The following is a 25069-nucleotide window of genomic DNA, read 5'->3' as shown; positions in this document are numbered from 1 at the left end:
GAAGGGGACACACTGGGACAAACTACACATTATGTTAAACCCATCATTAAGAGATGGGCTTAAAAGCAGAAGTGCTCCTGACAGGGTCATTAAGAGTGTGATGGTGCTCTAAATTCTCCAAGTTCTTGTGTTTATTCTGGTGCTGACAGAGACCTTCTTGCTGCTCCCACTATCCCCAAGGAGTTATTAGAATGTGTAGGAGGGAGTGCTGGATTCTCTGTGTGTGTTGTGTGCATATTAAAGCTTAGGTCCTGCTGGACTCATGATGTCACAAGGGGAGGCAGAAAGTCTTTCAAATCATTTCAGCCTTATTTTTTGGGTCCACAGCCTTCATATGGACTCTGAAATGGGACCACAAAAACGTCTCCCCCCCCCCACACAAATTGGGTAGATAAGATCTGAGCCGGCTCCATATCTGACCCATTTCTGTCCTGGCATTGTATGACAGCCTTGCACACTAAATATTTAGAACTAATAATCAAAATTATTATTAATGGTTGGGATCTAATAATCAAAGCATGATACCAGAAAAAGTTGTACTGAGGCCAACAGGACAACACTAGAAACAGTATATTATACAGATGGGAGCCCTATGATCCTGTGATTTGAGGCAAAGTCTCCCTCCCCACCACTGTAGACATATATGACAGGTAGGTAGAATTCTACTCATAGATGCTTGAGGAAATGACAAAATTGGCAAGGCAGGCCATCTTTTTCAGTTCTGCAGGTCAGTTTCCAGCAAAAGGTGGTATATCAAGATAGGAGGATCCTAATGCAGGGCCTTCAGAGATTCTCTCCTCCATCTGGAGACTACCATGTTGCTCTGTGTAATGTCCTGAGAGGACTCCTCCATGCTGTAGACTCATTTGCCCCTACCAAGGGAAATGTGGCTCCCAGAAGAAAAGATGTCAGTTCATGCACTCTGAGATCAATAAACCCATTGGGGTTCTGTGACTCTGAAAGAGAGAAAAAGCCCACCCTCTTCCCCTTCCTCCTCTCCCCTGCTCTACACTGGTTGCCTTTGTAAGCCAATTCAGGTAGCAGACATATAGGCTCTCCACATGAGCAGTGTAGAGAGCCTTAACAAGCTCTGCAGGAGAGCGGGCTTAGCCCGCTCTGCCTGCAGACAAGCAGGGAGCTGTCCCTGGGTGGCCAGATCAGCCATTCACATGACTACCGGCTCCATCAGAGATCCGGTAGAGGTGTCGGGGATTGGGGGCCACCTGGGGAGACCCCCCAAGGCCGGGAGGCTTGTGTTAGCCTCCTGGTCGGGGGTCTCCTCATGAGTCACCGTGGTGTGGAGCCATACGACAGCATCTCACAGTCAGACTGACGGGATTAGCGGAGCACTCACTCAACTAACCTCATTTAAGGGGAGGGGTTCTTACGGCAGTTGGTTGTCAGGAGCCGCGCAGCTCCTGTTGCAACACACAACCATTGCAGCACATGACTCTTCCTGCTTTTCCTAGCGGGAGAGTGGTCTAGGTTCCCTTAGCCCACTTTCCTGTGGTTGTGATACTCGCCTCCTAGGGTTGCAGATCTGCCTACCATATCTTGTCCTTATACACTAGGGCCTCCTCCTCCTTCCATTATCTTGCCTGACCAGTGGCTCCTTTCTGCTGTCATGTGACATTTCTCAGTGGTGCTGTCTGTGGCCAAACTGGGCAGTGCAAAATGGGGAGTACCTGCCACAGCTGATAAATGTAAATGTTCACAAAGTGGCCTCCTCCTCCTCCACCTTTCTTCCTTTGTTTTAAAGTGTGGTTTTTCTTTTCTGGGAATCTTTTGCATTTTTTGGAATATTGTGATATTTAACATTTCCTTCAAAATCATGTCTGTCCAGAAATCTAAGGTGTGTCGTTTTAAATTCACATTCTCTTACAGTCCAATTCTTCCCCGCACGCACTTTTTGGGAGAGAAGGGAACACATTTCAAAAAATCACCAAGGGTAATATGTTTGGCAAACCCTTCCGGGGGCCAGGGGGCTCCCAATCCACCTCTAGCTGCCTCTACTGGCTCTGTGACAGAGCCGGTAGTCATGTGGATGGCTGATCTGGCCACCCAGGGACGGCTCTCTGCTCGTCTGCAGGGAGAGAAGGTTAAGCCCACTCTCCTGCAGAGCCTGGTAAGACTCTCTACACTGCTTGTGTGGAGAGCAAAACTTTACTGCAAAGGAGATGATAGATCAGGCTGCTCAACTTCGGCCCCCCTGCAGATATTGGCCTACAGTTCCCACAATCCCTGGCTATTGGCCACTGTGGCTGGGGATTATGGGAGCTATAGTTCAAAAACAGCTGGGGGGGTCTAAGTTGAGCAGGCCTGTGTGGAGAAAGCGAGAGCGAGAGACTACATTTTTTCTGTTAAATAGCGATAAAATAGTGCACGCACACACACAATTTTATTGCTATTTAACAGGAAAACTGTAGGCACATATGATTTTTAATGTGCTACAGCTGAAAGATAGATATGCTAGAGTGTCTAGCTGAACAGCATAGATAATTATGCTGATTTTAATGAAAGTTGCTATATTGTGAGAAATAAACCTCAAAACAAATGAGGCTGAGAACAATATCCCACTCTGGTCACAATTCATTCCTAAAATCCTTTTGCATCCACGGGGTGGGGGCATTCCTTTGTGAATGCTACATATGGTTTTGATGGCAAAAAATAAATAAGGGAAGGAGGGGGGAAATGCAGAAGTCATGTGTTCAGTTTGCAAGTGCATTTTATTATCTGAGATAGGGTTTAAAAAGCCCTTGATATAGACAAGAAGAGATATCCAACCAGACTGAAAGTTACACAAGTTTATTGCAAACACCCGTGCATTGAACTCCACTACCAGGGTCAAAACACATACTTATGCTTCAAAACAGCTAGTCAAATGTAGATGAGCATGGATTGCAGCTTGTGGTTGGTTTTGGCAAAATAGGTTAGAAACATCTCCCCCTCTCAAAAAAAACCCCAAACCCCTTTGTATAAGTACGGATGTCATACCAATGCCATCTCTCCAATCCTCTAGTTTAAGCATTTTGAATCAGAATTTAGTAAATCAATAGTTTCTTAGAGTGGGTTCCTCTGGGCTGTTTTTGATTCCTCGCAAGGCATTCCCTTTCCAGTCAACTCATGATGACGAGTTCTCATATGAATATTTGCCTACATCAAGTGCATGGAAACTTTTCTGTAAAAAATGCAAGGAAGGTCACGAGTGCATATTTTGGCCCTGATGGAAAGGCACTGCAGAAGTTGCATATTTGTATCCTAAATAGTTTTTTTTAAAAACTTACATTGACTCCCAGTTACAACATGGGTTGGATCTTTTGCTTGACCAATTTCATGTGGATTTTTCTACATGGAAACTAAAGGGGGATAAAGTTGCAGTGCGCTAAAGTGATTGCTTCTAATACCATCATAAGGCAGATTACAGTGACCACAGCTCAGTTCTGAACACTTGTAATGCCAGAGGTCAATCCACACTTCATATACAGATGCACATGGATAATTGAGGTCAGATGCTTGTGGGACAAATAGCTGCAGCTGGTCATCAGCAAGGGGACTGTGATTCACTATATAACACTGTTTTTAAATATAAACATTAGGCTAACTGGTTAATTCAAGCGGAGTCAACTGCACCCCTCACATTATACCACACAAAGCACTTTTCTGTAACCTAGGAACTGAAGTGAAGACAGAACTAGAAGTGACAGCAGATGTAAGACTGTCATTATAAGCAGCAGCCCCACTTCTCTTCTCCCTCCTCTTTCTCCACTGGTAACTTCTAGTAATACAATATACGTGATATGAAGTTCATTCTGCTCCACCACAAGCAGCAATCAACACATTAGAGCCGGAATAAGACAATGGAGAGTCCAATGATTTCACAAGACAGAGATGGCCTTTCTAGACTTTACAAAGCAGGAAACATGGCAGCCCCATATCTGTCACAGTAGCTACTTCTGGCCGGAGACCACCAATCCATTCCACAAAATACTTCACATGCCCTCAAGTGGTCATCAAAACAAGCACAAGCTGCTAGTGATTTGATATTTAAGGATGTTATTCGTTCCCTCTGAAAATACCATCCAAGAAGGTCTTTCATAAAAGGAGGCTTATTCCAGTTAGCTAGAGATTGGCTTTGTTTCATTTGCACACATATACTGATAGGTAATTAACAACAAGACTACCAATTCTGCTGACGTATGTACTAACAAATTATGTGATTCTGATTTCCAAGAATTAATGTTAAGGAGAGCAATTAGACTACTTTGTCTCTTCTCCTTTCCAAAAATTAATATCTCTCAGCAGCTCTCTGCATACTTTCTCCATTCTTCCAAGGTTCCTGATTTGTATGTATGTGTGCGTACAAACGTGCAAAAGAACCCCTTTGAAACAATATCCTGCCCAACATAGCCAGGAATAAGACAGAAACACTCCTGGCCTTTATCAAGTAATTTTTCCTCTTCCAGCATTTAAACTTAAATCATACTTCTAACAACTTTTGCTATTTTTTTCCAGAAAGAGACACCAAAACCCCAATGCTCAATTTGTGACATGTCTACTTTGTGTGTCCACATTAAGCACTTAATTCCTGAGAAAAATGAAGATAGATAAGAAGATGCTGCTTTTTGAAAATCTCAAACTGCAGCCAATTTTTTTTAATATATATAAATGTATAGCTTTCTCACTCAACAGGCAAGCTGCAGATAAGGGTTGCTTTTGTTAAAAGCAGCTGAGCATGCTCAGTGAGGCCCCAGGTGTGACCTTTGCTCTTCTGTGTGCAGCAATTGGGCCAGGCAATCCATCATGGTGTTCTTCCTGTCAGGCCTGGTGCTTCGCTGCAGCTGTCTGTCACACTGGTGGATGGGACCTGCTTAGAGGCAATCACGTCAATCTCTATGTGACTACTCAGGCTAAAGCAGAAGGATGATTTTGACAGGTCTGGCAAAGTCAGCAGAAGGTACTGGAGGACTTTTGGTTTACACATGCTTTAAAAGAAAGAGACATAGATGCAATTCGTGCTTTTCCCTCTGTGTGTGTGCCTATATGGATAGTTTTGCAGATGCACAGTTTGCCTCAGAGCTGGTCATCACGTATGAATCGGTTGCCTTCAGAATGCTTCCCGTAGTAAATGTAACGACATTTTCCTAGGACACCTGCAGCAAAAGGGAAACAAAGTGGTTAGCGTTTAGCATTATGTGTATTATTGGAGCATGTGCGAGGAGGATGAGAACAGAAGGTGGTAAGAATGGGAGTTCAGTTCTATAGAAGCTTGCTTCTGTATGGCTAGCAGCCTTTGGAGAGAAATGAGTTATTGGCCCAGACTAGACAATGCTTTTCCCTGATCTTTTCCATATGTGTGGGGGAGGAGCAAGATTGCATTTTCTTGCCCTGTCCATAGTATGTGCCTGTCCAACTGGACAACCATGTGTGGGCATAGTATTTGATTAGGGGGTATGCACCCACATTTTGTGGTCCGTTCCCACTATGCAGGAGGAAACACATTTTTTCCCCCAGGCTTATGCATGTTGGTTTTTATACATGTATGCCCTAATCAATGATACACCCATGTGTGAATGTTTGTCGTGACAGGCACCACCAGTAGGTGGTACAGGAAGACATTGTCTCACTCCCCCTTCACGTGTAGAGAGGTGATCAGGAGAAAATATAATCCAAACTGGGCTATTTATTTGGAAACATAACAAAACAAACAAAACAAAACAAAACAAAATCCTCAGCTGTTGCTTTAAGTTAAACAAAAATTGAAGAATCAGTTCTGCAATCAAGTCAACATAGGTTCAGGCCAGATCAGAATCCTTCACATAATGTGGAATTCATGACTGACAAGTGACAAATGCTGTGTGCATGCTTCTAATAGGGATGTGCAAATTGGTTCAAATTTGAACTGGTTCAAATGTGAACCAGTTTGAATTCAAACTGGTTCAGTTCGATGGTTCAAATTCAAACTGAACCAGCCATTACGTTTGAGCTGCAGGTTCGAATTCGAACTGCACTGGGGGATTCAATTCTAACTGGTTTGAACCTACCAAAGTGTGTGGGGTGGTAGTTGGTACACATGGGTGCCTGCCACCCAACCCCCAAGGCAATCAGACACTCATACAATTTTTTATGAATTTTTGAAAATTTATTTTATTTTTTTCTCATAGGGTATAATGGGACTCGAACCAGCCCATTATTCCCTTTGTGGAGCACCCATGGGTGCCAACTAACACCAAAACCCCAAAGCAATCGGTCACTCCTATAATTTTTTATGAATTTTTGAAACGTTTTTATTTTTCTCATAGGATATAACGGGACTTGAACCAGCCCATTATCCCCTATTGTGGAGCACCTAGGGGCACAAATGTGAGGTGGGTGGTAGGCATCCAGGGGTGCCTACCACCCACAAAACCCCAAGACAATCGGACACTCCTCCAATGATTGGTGAATTTTTAAAGTATTTTTGAATTCCCCATAGGGAATAATGAGGATGCCAACAAATGTATAGCTTAACGTCGGGGGGAAAGGGGTGGCCTAGAGAGGAGTGTGATGGGTGGTAGTGCCCAAGGGGGGCAAGGAAGCTACCAGAACTATTTCAAAGGAATTGGGCAAAGGGCTGATTTTTAAGTGATTTTTGAAGTTTACGCATCTTTAAAATTTTTCTCCATAGGGAAGAATGGAGGTTTCAGCAGCCCCATAACTCCACTTGGGGGATGCTGGGGTGGCCCATAGTCAGTGGTGGTGTTGGCACACTCTGTGCACTACACCACCACTTGCTCTGGGCCACCCCAGCCCCCACCCATTCAAAAATTTGTAAAAAATTGTATGAGTGTCCAATTGCTTTGGGGGTTGGGTGGTAGGCACCCATGGGTGCAACTACCACCCCACCCACTTTGGGAGGTTTGAACCAGTTCAAACCGGTTCAAATTCTAACTGAACCGGGGGGGCTTCAAGCAAAACTGAACCTCCCCCTCCCAATTCGAACCTGGTTCGAATTCAGACCAAACCAGGCAAACTGATTTTGTGCACATCCCTAGGTTATAACATGATCGCATGCAGTACTTATCTCCATGCTAGTCCTCATGCTTCAAAGCTATTTGAACTATTTTTAGTGCTCTGCCCATGCTCCAGAATTGCCCTGTTACAGCAGAACCATGAACATGAGGATGTTTTTCTGCTGTAACAGTGTGCCTCCAGCACATTGGAAGAAGACCAAGAATGTCATGCTCTTGCCCAAGAGTGCCTGAGCTTTGAAAGGTTCAGAAGCTGTGTGTGCACTGTATGGAATTCACTGCCACAAGATCTGGCAATGGCCACTCACTTAGTTCGCTTTTCAAGTCAGGAAAATTCAGGAAAGATTGATCTATTAATGGCTCTTACCCATAATAGCTACATGAGGCATCCAGAGACAGTGTGCCTCAACACTACAGCTGAAACACATATTCACAAATATTCAAAATTTGAAAAATTTCACATTCCCCACTCATAATTTGAGTGGGAAAATAAACCTCAAAATTCAAGTGCATTCAACAAATAGGCATTTCTTGATGTTCTGATAGGCATTAAATATGAAATCTCACAAGCTTGGAAATCCATGTCCTCCATCAAATATCATCATATATTATTAATTTATGTCAAATATAAAATACAATCAGTACCAGATATGCCAACCATCAAATACATTGAACATACTAAGTATCATTTCATGATTTTATTTTATTTATTTATTTTTGCATTTTTATACCGCCTTTCGTTAAAATATAGCCCCAAGGCGGTTTACAAAAGTTAAAAACATACAATAAAAACACAATAAAAACAACATGCTAAGAGTATAAAAACATATAAAAACAGGCATAAAACAATACAAGAAATAAAAACACCCAGAAGCAGCAGTAAAAACGATTATGTAAAAGCCTGGGTAAAAAGCCAAGTCTTTACAAGCTTTCTAAAAGCCATGATGGAGTCCGAGGAGCGAATGACCACTGGGAGAGCATTCCAGAGTCTGGGGGCAGCAACAGAGAAGGCCCTGTCCCGAGTGCACGACAGCCGGGCCTCTCTCATTGTCGGCACCCGGAGCAGGGCCCCCTCAGATGTCCTCGTCACGCGGGCAGCAACCCTTGGGAGCAGGCGGTCCCTCAAATACCCTGGGCCCAAACCGTTTAGGGCTTTAAAGGTCAAAACCAGCACCTTGAATTGGACCCGGAAACGAACCGGTAGCCAGTGCAGCTCTTTCAAAATGGGGGTGATATGTTCCCAACGGGCAGCTCTGGATAACACCCTTGCTGCCGCGTTTTGCACTAGCTGCAGTTTCCGGATATTCTTCAAGGGCAGCCCCACGTCGAGCGTGTTACAGTAATCCAGCCGCGACGTGACTAAGGCGTGGGTAACTGTGGCCAGATCTGCCTTCTCGAGAAAGGGACGCAGCTGGCGCACCAGCCGAAGCCGTGCAAAGGCACCCCTGGCCACCGCCTCCACCTGAGCTTCCAAGAGCAGAGCCGGGTCCAGTAGTACCCCCAAGCTGCGTACTTGTTCCTTCAAGGGGAGTGCAACCCCATCCAGAACTGGTAAAATCTCCACATCCCGATTGGCTCTCCTACTGACCAACAGCACCTCCGTCTTATCCGGATTCAATTTCAGTTTGTTAGCCCACATCCAACCCATCACAAAATATTCTCAGATACTAAATGCCATTACATGTTAACTAATTAATACTGGCAAGTACTAAATAGCATTATCAGTTATTAAATACTGCCAAGCATCACCTTCCAAATATCATATAATGTAAAATCAAAAATCAAATATTGGGTGATTAGTTGACAGAGTACACAGATTCCAGCATACTTCGGACACATTATGCGAAGACCCAGCTCCCCTTGAGAAGTCTATAATGCTGGGGAAAGTTGAAGGAAAGAGAAGAAGAGGACGACGACCAGCAGCAAGGTGGATGGACATGATTATGACAGCAATGCACCACTGAAAGAGCTTAAAGGCCAAGTTGAACCCATATCATCCTGGAGAGAATCTATCTATGTGGTTGCTAAGAGTCGACAACGACTTGACGGCACTTAATCAATAATCAATCAATCAGATGACAAATATTCAAACTGTTAGAGAATGTCTGGAAAATATTTAACTTGAGAATCTGGGGGGCAGGTTAGTGTCTGCTCTACTTAATATCAGAACCTGGAACCATCTAACAAGAAATGGCTGTCACATTCATGCTATTGAGTGTCTACAGAGGACTCTGGCTGGCCTCTATTTGAAATGGAATGTGGGCTAGATGAACCAGCAAGGCCAATCTTCCATTCTTACAACTAAGCTCAGGCCAATCATAGGTGGCAGAGCTGGAAAGACCTTCTGCCTGAGACTTTGGTGAGTTTCTGCCAGGTAGAATATACAGCTGGATGGATTCAGTATAAGGACTTGTGCAGGCTGTATTTACATCTATGGCTCCTGGAACATTCCTATGCAATTTCCTTTTTGGACATTATAAACCAGGCAACACAAAGGGGGGAAGAATAAAAATGGCATACGTAAAAGTTCATCGAATCTAATAAAAAAATTTTTTTGCTTCTCTTGGCGCTTTACTCCAAGCAGACACTTGTAGATTTAACTTGAAATTAAGGTGAAACTCTGGGGAAGTTTAGTCAAAATCTACATATTGAAACATTGGGAGCTTGGTCATCCAGAAGAGTGGCATTAAGGAAGAATGGTAGAAAAAGGCAACAGTTCAGCAAGTGTGTGCTGTAACAAAGCTAATGATTTCCTATTGTCAGCTAGAGAAAGTATTGTCTTTGTAGTTCTTTGCTTTCCATAGCCAACGTTGGGCAATGGCGGATGACTCATGTGGCTGAATTGCAGCCATTTCCTAGAAAGCAGTGTGCTTGGAAGACTGGGCTTTTATCTTCTAGGACATCTTTGTCCCATGCACATCATGGGTATCATTACCCTCTTTAATATAAAGGCTGAATGGGCTTCTTGATTTTAAGTACTAAAATTTAAAGACCACGAAGTATATTTTTATTAACATTTGTTTGTGTTTATTAAAAGCATTCCTCAGGCTACTTTGGTAGACAACATTGATAAAAATCCTATAACAGGGCTGCCATGTTTCTCAGCGACTGGGACTGTTTATGGAGATCCTGGTGAGAGAGTGCTGTTTGATGAATGCTGGAGACTGCAGCTAGGTGTCAGCGCTTAGAAAATGAGGCAAGGACATGAGGTATTAATATTGTCAATGATCTCTTGACAGGAAAACAGATAGTGCATTCACCATCAGATTTTAAATAGACATCAAGTGCGTTAATGACAAAAGGGCAGGCTTCAAACAAAGGGGGCTATCTGGCGGTGTGCTGAGCGAGTCTTTGGGCTGGCAATAACCTGATCTGAAAAGACACTGTCAGGGCTACAGACAGGCCCGGAATTGTGTGCGGTGACAGAAAACAGAGATGCTGACAGAGATACCGGTGCCATATTATGCCACGTATATTCTAACACTGTCTCCAGCCCTAACTAAACCTGACATCCTTTCCTATCACTTATAGTATTCTCCATGGTTCCTACAGAAGATTTCTCCCCAGACATCATTACAAACTCTACTGTAGTTTTAAAGTTCCTGGCAGGCCTGTTCTGTCATGGAGGTTGGGTCCTGGAGGCCTAAGGATAACCTCAGTCAATCTAAATTTGGAGTTTGCTGCAGAAGTGCTCTCATTTTCACTGAGATCTCAGCTACTTGAGGTGATCTGAACGCTAAAGTGTGAGGAGCTGTCACCTTGAATAAAATCCTTAAAGTAAAGGCGCTCAGTTCCTGGGATGTTCAGCAAAGATGTTGGACAGTCTGGCAGCAAGAAATGAAATCCAGCTGCTGCTGCTCGCCTGGGGATAAAGGTGCTTGGGCTAGTGACAGTTAAAGTCAGCTGAATTTTTTTTTGAACTCCTGCAGCCTACAATTGTTTAAATTAACGAAGTGTTGTCTCCACTGAGAGTCCCTACCAAGCCGCACAGCTGCGATTCGATTGCCAGGCGGATTGTGTACACACTTCTGCTCAGAGGGCCCTGATAAAAGCACAGTTGAAAATGGTGTCATGAGACTCAATTTTTTTTTTATCATGAAGGTTATTTGTAAAACAATAGGCTTCCTTATGATTTAAATGAGGTGGCTGTTATTCATCCCCTTTTCTCCCCCCACGCATAAACCTTGTCCCCCTTCTTAGCAAATGTAGAAAACTGTGAAAATTATAGGGGGGGTTGTGTGCTACAGTAGAAAACATTTGACGATCAGATAAACCATGTGTGGATTTAGGAAACGGATGGCTTCTATATCTGTACGGATCACAGCTCGTCCACCACATCCTTCTGCATGTGTCCATGATGTGTTCGTTTGGATGCCTTTTCAGAAAATAATTCCACAAACATGTGTGAAAAGAGAGAATGAGACTGCCACATTTAATGACATATGTGGCATTTTTAATTAAAATATCCAGCGCTGGTCATAATAAGCTAAGTATACTTCCAATGCATCAGGAGCAGTGAGCTCCATTCAAAATGAGCTCTCTGTTCGGGCTCTTGAAAAATGACAACATGAGGTCTCTTGAGGGATCATCTTCCCCCAAATGAGGCTCCTAATTTTTCTTAAGTAGCCGCTTCCACCATCACCATAAGCTGTTAAAACTATAATTATGAAAAAATTGCATTGGGAAGATTCATTTTTAAATACACCCTTTATCTTTTAAATGTTTTCCCTCTGCGGAATGGATGTTCTAATTATACCGGGTAAGTAACAATCTTGCAATCGCTCGCGTGCACTGAGAGATCGGTCTCACTTGAACACTACATTGTAATGTCAGTACGATAGACCTTCCAGAGCTGGGGTGCAGGGGGAGGGAGGCCCAATTATCCCCATAAATAAATACATGCATGCATACTTAAGCAAGTTATAAATATATTAGTCTTTTAAAAAATTGGGTATGCATTGCTTAGAATTCTTGGATAGTTAGCATACAATATATGCTTCGTAGTGCAATCACAGTTGGCATTTTTCAAGATGTGAGATCATGTCACTGGGTCAAATTTCATTCAAATCAGTACTTAAAACTATGTCGCTCTCCTGGTAGCATTTTATGTATTGATGTCTTCAAAATACTTCCAAACAAAGAGTTCTATCATGAACAAACAACACTCTATTAAGAAAAATGTATCATTAAGAATAAGCCACACTCTCCCTTAAAGAGACGGGGGTAATTCTGGACTCAGGATTGCTCCTGAATGGTCAGGTGGCAGCTCATCCCCTGAACCTTCTGCCTCTCCCAGTTGGGGAATTGAGTGTCCTAGATAGTGGACCACAACAAGCATGAATGTATATTTGAATATATGTACACATAAGACTTCAAAAAATGAAAAGGTGGATCACCTGCCTGATGGATATTGACAGATCTAAAAGCCAAATTGCCAGTACCTTGGTTCTTCCCTTCCACTAAGGCTATCAAGTCAAGGAGCATATTTAATCCATGGCATTATAGTCCAAGCAAGGACATATTCGCAAGTAGCAGGTACAGACAAGAGCAGCAGCATACTAGATCTTGCCAGCAAGATTGTAGGAAAAGCAGGATTGCAGTGGGAGGGGTTGCAATGGAGGAGGTAATAGGAAGAAAAACATGTGAAGTTTGCATCTGAGGCCAAGAGAAGGAGTGTAAATTGGCATTCAAGCTGATGTGCAACTAAGCGCAGCCTGGTGTAAATGCACTTCAGAATTCCCACTGCAGCTGTGGAGGAAATGGACACTCTTTTGCTAAAGAGAGGAAATGGGGGAGCGGCGGGGGGGGGGGGCAAAGATGCACATTCAACTTATTTTTAAATAACTAAAATTCCCATGTCATTGGAAAAAATAGAGCCACTTGTTCAAGTCCCTAGTAATAAGATGACAAGCTAATATTTAATAAGAGCTCTATTGTGCTGGTGTTGTATTATGTCACCATGATCTAGTCAGGCCCCATACTATAGGCTGCTTTATATGACACAGGCTGAGATACAGTTTAAAGCCTTCTAACACATTAAGGAGCCCAGCCATTAGGTTGACAGATTAAAAAAAGATCTCAGAGCTAATGTTTCCATTATGCATACCCTGGCAGAGGAACAAACAACACACTGTTCCTCAGATGTCATACTGCATTTGGAGGGTGGGGTGGGGGGCAGGCGAGAGAGAATCTTTTCCTCCTTGAATGACAGTGACATGATGACCTTTGATCTAAGCATATGCTATCTACAGAGCCACTCCCTCTGGTGAAAATGGACCCATTTAGGGCATAATACTTTAAACCGTTTAACTAGCTGTGACCCCTGCGTGTGAGGAGGTTGATGACTTTGCATAAAGGCGTGTGTGTGTGTGTGTGTGTGTGTGTGTGTGTGTGTGTATATATATATATATATATATATATATATATATATATATATATATATATATAAATTATTACAACAGAATAGGGTTTTTCCCTATAAAGAGGGGAGCCCAGTGTGAGCCTATAACAAGTGAATGTGGACTTGAGAGATTGAGTTTTATGGACTGAGAGACTTGGAAGAGACACAAAGAGCAAATATGCTGGTGTCTATTTGCTAAATGGGAGCCTGCTGCTTGGTAAACGGCCATCTGTATTCACTCAGAGTTACCTCAATATTGTGGTGACGTTGTGGATGGCATGCATGTAGCCACTCGTTAAACTGGTGGGCTGTAATACCCATTTAAGACTTTAAGGGACCACAGCCAACCAACACAGACAATTGTGGGCTAGATGGACCAATGATCTCACTCTGCATAAGACAATTCCATAAGCTTATATAGGTTCAAAGGATTATGATGATGACATCTTTGATGCAACGTATTTTATGGTGGGGTGTAATCCAGTTGTGGGTCACAATGAAGACCAAAGGTCAATGAAGAACAAATGTCTACTGTGGTCACTGAAAACAAACAAGATGGATTTAAATCACTGGGTTAGCGGTGAATTGATGTTCAATAGTATGGAAAGAAAACCTTGATTCACCACACTGACTAGGCAGGTCATGAAATTTCCTTCCTTGGTGGTTTTCTAGAAAATGTTGAACAGGCAGCTGTGTGTGTGTGGTGGGGGGGGGGGGGCGGTGCTTTAGAAACAGGATGATGTATTAGGCAGAATATTGGATGATGAGCCCTTGGGCAATAGAGATGACAATTTCCCAAGTAGTAATTTATCATGCTGTACTTGGAACCACTTAGTAAGCTGGCTATCTATATTGTCTTGCTGAGTAAAGACCACACATCCAGACTCAATCAAATATCTGGAGAAAGATGGAAGTCTTCAGTGGACTTCTTCATCCCTTCTTCCCTGCAAAAGCTGTGCCTGGGCTAAGATTAAAGGTAAAGTGTGCCATCAAGTTGATTTCAGCTCCTGGCGCCCACAGTGTCCTGTAGTTTTCTTTTGTTAAGATTAGAGGTCACTAAAAATATGCCTTATAAGCAAACGTAAGAACGGCCCATACTGGATTGTAATGGGGTTAAGAAGTAGTAGATATTAAGGATGGGATCAAAGGTACATGCAAGTACATCCCCATGCTTCCTCGGCATTGGGGGGCACTCTTGAAATTGTATGAAATTTGATGAGCATCTTATTGGGTGAGGCTGTTACATGAAGTGGGTTGCTGTAGGAAAGGGGATTCTCAGAAACCCCTCGGCATGCACGGAAGCTCTCTGTGTGGCCATCAGCCTCCAAATGAGAGCAGAACTTCTGCCACACAGGCAGGAAAACTGGAGTATAAAATAAGGTGATGTAATTTGCAAGAGTAATACATGAGTGTATAAACGAGGATCCCAGTACATCACGTCTCACTGGCATTCAAAATAGATTCTAGTGGACAGAAACAGGGCAGATTCCAAAACATACAGTAATGATGAGAAAATATTTTCATATTTGATTGATGCTGCTACACAATTCAAGTTCTGGCATTAATAATTAACACGACTAAACACAGGATTTGAAAGAAGTCCCCTTAATTTCAGCGCATTTGGGAATGCAGAGCAACTTCCTAAAAGGTCTGAGAAATCTATTCCCAACACACTTAGCTAAAACCTTTGAGTCAAGGCCTTGACCACTAGAGGGCAGCATTCATTTGTCAAACAAAGAGGCCAAAGCCAGCAAACTAAATATTCTTCTAGGACAATTAAAGCAATCCTGTTTACTTTCTTTGCAGCCCACTTTATGTTCTGTAAGGATTAGTGGTTTGAATTCATACATTAAATGCTTTCAGCCTTGTGCATGGAAACCTGAATTCTGGTGGACTAAAAATTCCCAGCGCAGAGCTAACAAAAATAGGACACTGTTTTGTAATCCAAGGGTAAGGATCAGCTATTTTTGTTTGCTTTCCTTCGTATTCTAAACAGTAGAGTGGCCACCAAATTTCATCTGAAGCAAAATTCTGAGGTGAATTTTGAGGTTCCAGCTTGGACAAATATCTGAGGGATTTTGAGGCATGCCCAATGAGAGTGGTGAAAGGTGTCTGGATATGGGGAGGGATTCTATATCTGCCTATTTGGAATCCACAGAAAGCATTTCTGGTTGTTAGGCAAGCTGTGCCGTGAATGCCATCTGCCTCTCCCTGGATGCCTTGTTGAGCGTGCACAGCTGGTAAAACACACTCTCCATACAGTGGGCAGAGTTTATAAGATCTGGACCTAGAGCTGCCATCAAATTTCACCGAAAGCAAAAATTTGAGGCAAATTTGCAGGCTCCTGTTTGAGAGAAACGTCTGTTGCAGGAAGGAAAAAATGTTTTGATAATTTCTTCAGGCATTCTGCACACTCCCATTTAAGTAACAATTGAAAAACTAGCAAGAGATGATTATAACAGAAATAAAAGGGATCGCTGTGGACTTTATGCTCATTTTATTTCAGCGATGTGGTAACCAGTGATGGGAAAATATTTTAACTGGGGGAAATCCTGAAGGGAAGCCATGTTAGTCTGTCATAGTAAAACTCATAAAGAATTGTGTGCTATGTTAAAGATTAACACATTTATCATAGCATGAATTTTCATAGGCAGAGGCCCACTTTATCACATAGCATCCAATGTCATAAGGTCTTGCCTATGAAAACTCATGCCCAAAAACATTTTTTAATTTTTAAGATGGCATGGGAATTTGGTTAACATTTTAACTAAGGCATTTATGTTCTATCTGGGTTCTTTTCCTTGTCACTGTGGTGACCTTTTAGGTCATACAAATCAGTAGTGTAACCACATTTGAAATTCTGCGTACAGTTCTAGCCATTCTCTTTTTAAAGAAAAGTAAATTAGAGCTAGCAAAAATACAAGAAAGAGGAAACAAAAATGATCAGGGGGTTGGGGACATCTTCTCTATTTTAAAAAAAAGACTTATGAGTTTGGGATTTTATAATTCAGAAAAACAGACAGAGGAAGTAATTTTGAATGGTGATAAGACAGAAATTGTTCAAAATAATTTAAACATACCCTAAATAAATTATTTCTGTCTGTCTCAAAACTCTAGAACCTAGAGTAATCCAATAAAATGACTTGCCAATATGTTCAGGACGAACGAAGGTGTGAATATTTATTTAGCCAATGGATCGTGAACATATGGAATTCCTTGCTGCAAAGTGTGCTGATGGTCACTGGTTTAAATGGCGTTTAGATTCATGGAGGAAATCTCTGTCAACTGCAGTTGGGTATGTAGCTAAAGGAAACTCCAAACTCAGATTACTAAATGCTAGGGACAAACAAGTCTCTCAGTAATGCCTTCCTTATGAACTTCGCAGGGGCATCAGGCTGGCTACTGCCAGAGACAGAAGTCTGGACTAAATGGATCTTTGGTGTGACTCAGCAAAGCAATTATGTTCTTATGCTATGTGGGTCTGTAGAGTGTGCCCACTGGTTTTCCTTGTTTATTGCTTGTACTATGCTTATACTAGGAAATCTGGACAGTTTAATAAGTAGGTTGGCATTTTCAGTGGGCACGGAAGCTTGCCATGTGAAAAATACACAGTGCCTCTTAAACAGTGACTTCTCGGGAAGAAGGGAAACAAATTGCTCTATGTGCTGTGCTGAAAAGGGGTTGGGCAGTGGGGAGTTTCTGCAAAATTTTTGCAGAACTTGGGTATATGGTGATCTTCATTGGATCTATGGCTCTTGGGTCCTCTAACTCAAGTTTTATTGTCTCTGTATGTTTATACCCACGATACTGCATGATGATTATACTCAACAACATGTATACTTCTGCATGGTGAAATGTTCTGTGGAGTTAGAAGAGTTGCATATGCTTATATCAGCCTACGGGCAAAACTGCACATTGCATCATATGTGTAGCTTGGCCTTTGTGTGCTTGGTTTTCTAAGGGTGAGGGCAGCTATGGGGTGGGGGAGGATTCCAGACTGAGACCAGGGGGCGGGCCTTAAATCCCTTTCCTCCACTGCAGGATTGATCTGGATTAGGCCCTCTCCCTATTCACACATTGTCCAGCTCATGTACAATCTGTGCACAGTGTACACCTAAACAAATCTATAGGCATACAGTTAATTCACACATTAGGTTCAGCACATGTGCAGTCGTATACTTCCTATTTGTACCCAGTATTTGAGGGGGCCTGCATCCATGTTCACTTTTAAAATGAGCACATGTATGGTTAGTCACACAAAAACATGTTCACATGTACAGCCACCTATACACACGTACAATGTCTGAATAGGGTTCCAGTGTCTACTACTTCTGTCAGAAAAACAAGCATGCAAGCGCAAAACTACACATCTGACAATGAATCTGTTCTCATGCACACCTGAATCCAGGCTAGGGAAGCCCTGCTTGGGTTAGGCTGCGCATGAGAACTGCTGGGATTGGGCCTGATCCCAGCAGGGCAACGCTGCCTAGCCCCACTTTGAAACCCAGCCCTTAGCCAGGGTTAAGGCCTTGGGTAAGCCCTTAATGCGGGCTCTGTGATCATGTGTTCACTGGGGCTATGTTCAGCTCCAGAGGACACAGAGATTGGCACCCATAGTGCCCGACTTCCAGATGAATCCTCCAGTGCATCACACATGATGTGCAGTGCATTGTGTGATATTCGGAGGCTAGGACGTGTCATGCTGGCCTTCAGAGCTCCGCACTGTACCATGCAGCACAGATATTCTGGGAGCGTAGTCTGCACTCCTAGCGAAGTCAAGTGCTCGTCTGGGGGTGAGTGAAGTGAATTCAAACAGCCTTTCCCACTGCCCGCCTGATCATGTGAACAACCTCACTGTGTAGTTTTCCCCTAAGCTAAAGCAGTGTCAAAAGAGATGGGCAGCAATAGAGCAGTCTTAATTTATTCTGGCTAGAGGAACAGAAAACACAGAACATGAGACCCAGCTGATATGTTTTCAGCTCACTGAAAGGAGGAGATCTAATACAGAAAGGCTTCTCAAACACGAAAATTTTGGCAACTTCAAGATATTGTTCATTATTTGAAGGTGATGTTTTGGACTCCCCCTGCAATATGTGGCTTGGCTCCTCTACTTTGTCACTTGGAATTATTTGCTCTGGTCTCCAGACATATTAATTGCTACTTTCTGTTTGACTCACAGCAGGTGTGATCTGGATTGTTCTTGATTGATTTGTGTTTTCAAGCATCGGTGAAACGCAGAACCAGCCCCCATCCCACTACCTGATGCTTGTGAGAGTGTCTCGTTTTGCTCAGATGCTAGTGAATTTGGCACGCGTTTCCAGGTCTGCAGCTCACTCACAGAAAGTCAGCCTGAAAATTCAGCCTCACTCAGAAGAAGTCAGACTCAAGTCTCAATCAAGGCTACCAAAAGGGGTCACAAAAGGGAACCTAAACAGGGGGGAAAGGCAGCCATCTCATCAGGAAACCTTGTACAGTATGTTGCATATTTGGACTGAGAGAAGCTCAGATGTTTTGGAAATTCCTTTGAGTTCCAAAGCCTTATTCAAAGCTTAACCACACCAATCTGTAGAAAGTTAGACTGCCTCATTGACTTTAAGCCTGGACTACTGGTTTTTTATTCCACATGCAATGTTCTAACACTTCTAATTTTATTTTTATTTGCTGCTTGACAATGCAGTCAAATTAACGTTAACATAGGAAGAGTGGTGGAGCCAGCTGAATTGCAGCCTGTGTCCCACCCCGCGGCCCTGCCAGTGACACCCGTGCGCATGACACCATGTGCACGTAAGAGTTCCCAGGCTTTGGAGAGCCCCGAGTGAGCTTTCCCCATCTCATTTCTGGGCAGCACTTGCTGCCTGGATGCATTTATTTTCTTTTCTTTCCTTGCAGCCTGGATGCATTTGCTCCCTCACTGGAGGGGGAGGAAGGGAAATAAATGTACCCAGGCAGCAGGTGTTGCCTGGAAATGAGAAGGGGAGGACTAGGGCGGACCCTCTGGCGATCGGGAAAACCCCCTTTGCATGTGACATCATGCACAATGGGTACTTTGGTGGCCCTTTTCATTGGCAGCCTGGGTTCTTTGAACCCATTTGCTCAATGGTGGCTCCGCCCCTGCATAGGATGCAAGTCCTAAACTTGGATCTGGATTTTAAGAGTGTCTAGTGAAATCTATAGTTACTTGAAATAGAAAACATTCTCTCTCTCCTTCAGATACAATAGAGCACTAGGCAAATTGTAATGAATTAACTAGCCACACTGCTGTTGCCTGATGGTTTAGTCTAAATGAGCCTCCAAATAGAAGTCACAAAGCAAGGGACAAATTCCTTCCCTCTAGGATTGCCAGTTTCAATATGGGACAAGTCTTCTGCACCTTTTCTAGCTATGGTAAAGGAACATGTCAGCACATTCCACTATATAGTATTATCGACACCTATCAACTCGGTCTTCTAGCAAAGGCATAGGAGCTCTGTCACATATTGATTCTGACAGTCCAAGGTTTGCCTGGAACAAGAAGGTAAGTAGCAAGTTGAAGAGTACTACTCAGGACTTCTGTGTTCTAATCATTGCTATAACCAGCTAGAGCATTGTGAAGATTTAATGTGGTTCAAAACACCTCTCCTTGGCCACACAGAGCAGCCCCACAGCTAGTTTCTGAAAAGATCTAAATAAAACATGGGCAAGTGAAAGTATGTCATCTTCACTCCATGTGATACATTGTATGAGCCGGTGAACACCACTCTGAATGACAAGGCCCAAACCCAACATTAGAGGCCCACGACTTGTCTTCTCAATGAACAGTAGTGTCAAATGCCGTCCACAGGCTTTTCCCCTTTCCACCACTATGTGTCCTCAACCAGTGTAAACTAAAGAATGTGGGGAGTCTTGCCTCAAATTAATCTTTTCCTGAGGTATCAAGCTCAGAACACTCCAAATGGCCTGTTCCAAGTTGGAACATTCTAAGTTCAGAATGTTCTGCACATCCCTAATCTAGGCTGGGAACCACTGATCTAGGTGCTTAAGCTGTGGGCTGCCTTCCAGGAAGCCCAAGGTGGGCTTGTCGGCATAGGACCCTGTGCCTCTCCCTCTCCCTCTGAAGATTCAAATTTGTGGGTGCTTTTACAGGAGACACAAAAGACAGGGGTTTAGGAAATGTTTTAATAAAAGCAGTAGAGAAATTAAACAATAAATTCAAAGGGTGTGTGTGTGCTAGTATATTTCCATTAAGAACAGCCTCATTAAAGTTTAGTCAAAAAGCACCCATGACTTTCTAACAAATATGGTGCTTAGCAAATGCTTTTTACAACAACACAGAGAGCAAGGAAAGCTTTTGGAGTGTATTAGTTAATCAGTATTCACATACTCTGACAACCTGAAAATACCATTCACTTACATAGCTATTCAAAATTTGTCAGACTATTACACTATAAACTAACATGTCCCTATATTTAACAGGAACCAACTGGGATTTCCACACACTGGACCTAATAATAAAACACATCTGGCCACACAAGAAATGTTCCAGCTTTGCTCACAAACCCAGATTATCAGTGACAAGGATATTTCTCAAAACAGCAAGGGAAAGAAGACCAAGAGGAAGACTCGGAGAGATTTAAATAAAGCCCATTAAAGAGGAGGGGAAGGGCCCCAGCTCAGAGGAAGAGCAGATGCTTTGCATGAAGAGGGCCCCAGATTAAAATGCTTCTCAAATGCTGGGAAGACCTCTGGCAAAAACTCTGGAAAGTAGTTGCCAGTTCAGGAAAGATTGTACTGTGACATATAGAGCAATGGACTCAGAATAAGGCAACTTCATATCTCAAACACGTCTATGCTGACCTGAAAATGCTTCCACAAAACTGAGAGGGTTGAATTTCATGTGTACATGAGAAATAATGTGTGCTGTATAAGTGAATGGCACGTACTTCTTTAAATCAAGCTGATTTTACCTTCTGTTATATTTATGGCTTCAGTACTGATCTTACAACTACTGTACTTCAGACTTTCCTAGCTTCTGAAAGCCTCCCACCACCGCACCACTCTGGTCTGGTTTGGATATTGCCCAATTACCCCTTTCAGCCTCCTGATGAGGGACATGTGTGTGCACGTTTTGCTCCCCCTCTCAGCCTGCCTCTACGTAATTGTGTGAAAGGGGTTCATCTGAACTGCCCCCTCATGAGCAAATTAAATAGTATAAGTATGTAATTTGCATGTTGAGAGGTGGTTTGGACAGTTGGCCCTACCTTCATAATTATGTGGTTGGTGGTGCAGCGGCATGCATGGGGGAAGCGACATCTGCATACCTGTCGCTCATCACAAGACTGGAAAGATCATTGGGTGGTATCATCTGAACCAGATCACAATGGTGGGAGAGAAGTGAGGCTATCCCCTACTTTCTTTCATGAGAATACAGAGTGTGAATATACCACTTCGAGCAGATATTTCTTACCAGGTAGATAATTATATTGTAGCATCCCCAGATAATCACACACAGAAGCATGACCAAAGGCCTTTTTCATTAGTGTAAAACAGGATATTTAGACATAAACTGTTTGCATTTGGGTCTGTTTGACCCAGCTGCAGCTGCTACCAGCAGTAAATTGTGTCAAAGAAAAAGAAAATGCTTTCAACTAGTATTTGCCACACAGCCCATCTGACCAATCAGTTCTGTGGTAAGTGACTCACATTCCCTTTAACAGATGCTGGGGTAACCCAGGTTATTTCAAGTCAACAATCAAGTTGCCACCTGTTAATTTTTATGGTCAGGATCTTTGTCTACCATAAATACAGATAATTTGTCCAGGTTTTTTCTTTCTTTTTCCAGTCATAAGGTAAGAAATGGGCACTGCACCCTCTATAGAAAACAATATATTTCATATGGACAACAGATGGTGGTATATTTGCTATTTTGCTAATTGACTGTCAGTAGTAGCACTACATTAGTGACTTGGGTGAGGATTTAAAGAACTGTGAAACTAGTTCCATAAGCCCAAACAGACTTGAAGCTTGTCCTTCTCAAAAAGAAGCCTACCACTCTGTATAATATATTTATTTTGATATTAATATTAGGGTCTTTTTAAAAACCAACCTAAAATAACCCCCACCAGTTTGTGATATGATGTGTGTGCAAGTGAGTATATCTGCCTATTAAAGAAGAAGAAAAAACCCTGGACTAGTGAAAGTCCATTCCATGAGTCTATGTAGCTTTTTGGATGCTGACCCTCTTTTTCAAATCTGTATTTAATAGCTTATAGATACTCAAAAACTTGCAAGGATAAAAAATATTGTGAAAATTCCAATATGCATGGAACTAGAGATATGCAGAAACTAAGGGTGTGCACACACCAAAAATTGTGGTTCAGTTTAAATTCGGACTGAATTTGAACCAGATTTGGTCAAACTGACTGGCTGGTCTTGTCTGTTTGACCAAACCAGTTCGAGGGGCTATACTTGAAAAGGGGAATCTGGTAAGGATTCCCCTTTACAAGCAAAGGGGTGGGGAAATACTTGAAAAGTCTTCTAAAGGACAAGCGGGGGTGGTGGCAGCAAGAGAAGTATATTAAGGTTCTTACTGGCCTGGTGGCAGCCAGCACTCACTCCCCGGCGGCATCCTCTGTGGATCTTCTGTGCATCCTCCACAGATGTGTGGAGGCTGGAAACACACCGCCGCATGGGCGGGTTGTTAGAGAAGGAGTGCCATGCACTTGGGCTTTTCCCTGGAGGGAGAGTGGGAGTGACAGCGGCCACTGCTGAGCCAGTAATTATCTTGGCCCCCCCCCCGGCTGCCCTTTAGAACACTTTTCAAAGATTTCCCCACCCCTTTACTTGTAAAGGGGAATCCTCGCCGGATTCCCGGGGCTTTACAAGCATAGCCCCTCAACCCCAAAACAGTCCACCATGGACCAAGCTTGGTTTGGTTCAATTGCGGACTGGACCACCTCAGGTCCAGTTCGTGATTGAAATGGCAAACTGGCCTGATTCGAGGCTAAGCGGTTTGGGATCAAACAGTTGGTGCACACTGATAGCAGAAGCCTCTTGGGAAGTCACTTAGCTTACAGAAACTCATTTGGCATCCCTTAAAAATTCTCAGATAGATCTCCTTGGGAGAAGCCTTTAAATTCACTTCAAATTTCACTTTTTAAAATTGTTTTGGTATCAACCCTATGTGGAATATACACATCTCCATAAGGGAGGCCCCATGAACAGCAAGATTCTGGAGAAAGCACAAATGTGCATGTCTTCTCATGAAAGAGACTTTGGTTCACAATATCTTTTTATGCACCCCCCACATACTCTTTCTGCACTAGAAACTTAAAAATCAGCAGATGTCAATCCTGCCATAAGGCAAGCTGACAAAGTCACCTCAGGTGGCAGATCTGTGGCATATTAAAGGGAGGCAGAGTGTGTGAGAGAGAGCTTTCCTCATGATCATCTCTTTCCATTCACTGCAATGAAACCTGCACATGAGAATTTCCCACTGGATCATGTCCCTATTATCTATGTACGGGTAAGAGTTGCCAATTGTATCCTCTATACCACAATATTTTGGCTAGTCCCTGACTTGAGAAGTAGCCCCTAACACAATATCATCATTTTCTTTCTTTCTTTCTACTAGGAGAGGGTTAAAGAACAGTCTGACGGCTGGGAAATGGCTGCTGTTGCTACTAGTGAGGCCTTCTCTTTAACTAGATCCTTCAGGAAAAAAAACAAATTAATCAAGAGCTGGCTGAAGTAGGTTTAATGATTGCATTCTGCATACAATCAGCTTTTCCCTTTTCAAGGGCCATCAATATGTCAAGGGAAGACATATCTGAAGGATATAGCTCTTAACATCAAGGTTATCTATTCTCCGCAAGGCTCCCACTCCTTACCGGGGCTGATACTTTACGCTGCCTGTGTCTAACATTTTCATCAACTCGGCAATCAATCAAGGTAATAATGTTGTGCAAAAAATCAATTAACAACGCAATTAAACTTTCCTTATTATCTCAAAGGGCTGAAATAATACCTGAAGGGGAGATAGACTCACTGAATGCAGACATCCATAACCCAATGTGAAAGTGAATTATGAGGTTAGACAGATGTAGGCATGTACCGGCGCGGTTATTTTCAATGGGGTATAGCTCATCTAGGCAGCCTATCAGTCACCGCCAATCCTATATCCTAAAATTCCAAATTACTTTTAAGAAATATATGATGTGCAATATCCAATTCATATTCCCTTTTAAAGATAACACACACATATACAGTGGCACGCGCACACACATCCTGCCTACCCACCCCCAGAAATCTGAAGAGGAATATTATTCAAAGACAAAATGATATTTCAGAGCGAACATAAAATATAAAAGCTATAATAACATTTACATCTGTATACCACCCATGTCAGTAAATGCAGGCCATCAATTATACATAATCTGGAGCATATATAAAATGAACGAAAAACGATGTGGCACAATGTTTTAATACCTTGAAGCTTACATTTGCAAACACCTACATCTGTGGCACCATCAAACACCATGAAGGAATAGCCCCAGTTTACACATATACAGTATCATCACTTACAACTCAAGTATTACTCATTTAAAACAAGACAGAGACTGTATTATTTAGCAATTAGACTCAACCCTCACTGAAATACTGTTCCCTGGAGCCAAGATTTTAAAAG

General features: G+C 42.7%; 1 protein-coding gene and 1 long non-coding RNA gene across 2 annotated transcripts in view; one reads left to right on the top strand and one right to left on the bottom strand.

The window, feature by feature from the left end:
- Positions 1 to 2707: 2707 nt before the first annotated feature.
- LRMDA (leucine rich melanocyte differentiation associated) overlaps positions 2708 to 25069 on the bottom strand; it is a 603331-nt gene continuing 580969 nt past the window's right edge. The window contains exon 6 of the mRNA XM_053308782.1: positions 2708 to 5150. Within this exon, the coding sequence (XP_053164757.1) occupies positions 5071 to 5150 (80 nt within the window). The 3' untranslated portion in view covers positions 2708 to 5070. The remainder of the gene's footprint in view (positions 5151 to 25069) is intronic.
- LOC128350444 (uncharacterized) lies at positions 15244 to 18905 on the top strand. Its single transcript, XR_008319328.1, has 3 exons — positions 15244 to 15357; positions 16525 to 16702; positions 18587 to 18905. It is a non-coding gene; the product is annotated as an uncharacterized LOC128350444 (long non-coding RNA).

This window comes from Hemicordylus capensis, chromosome 3 (assembly GCF_027244095.1).
Source record: "Hemicordylus capensis ecotype Gifberg chromosome 3, rHemCap1.1.pri, whole genome shotgun sequence".
Lineage (NCBI taxonomy): Eukaryota > Metazoa > Chordata > Lepidosauria > Squamata > Cordylidae > Hemicordylus > Hemicordylus capensis.
This window is presented reverse-complemented; position numbering and strand designations above follow the sequence as displayed.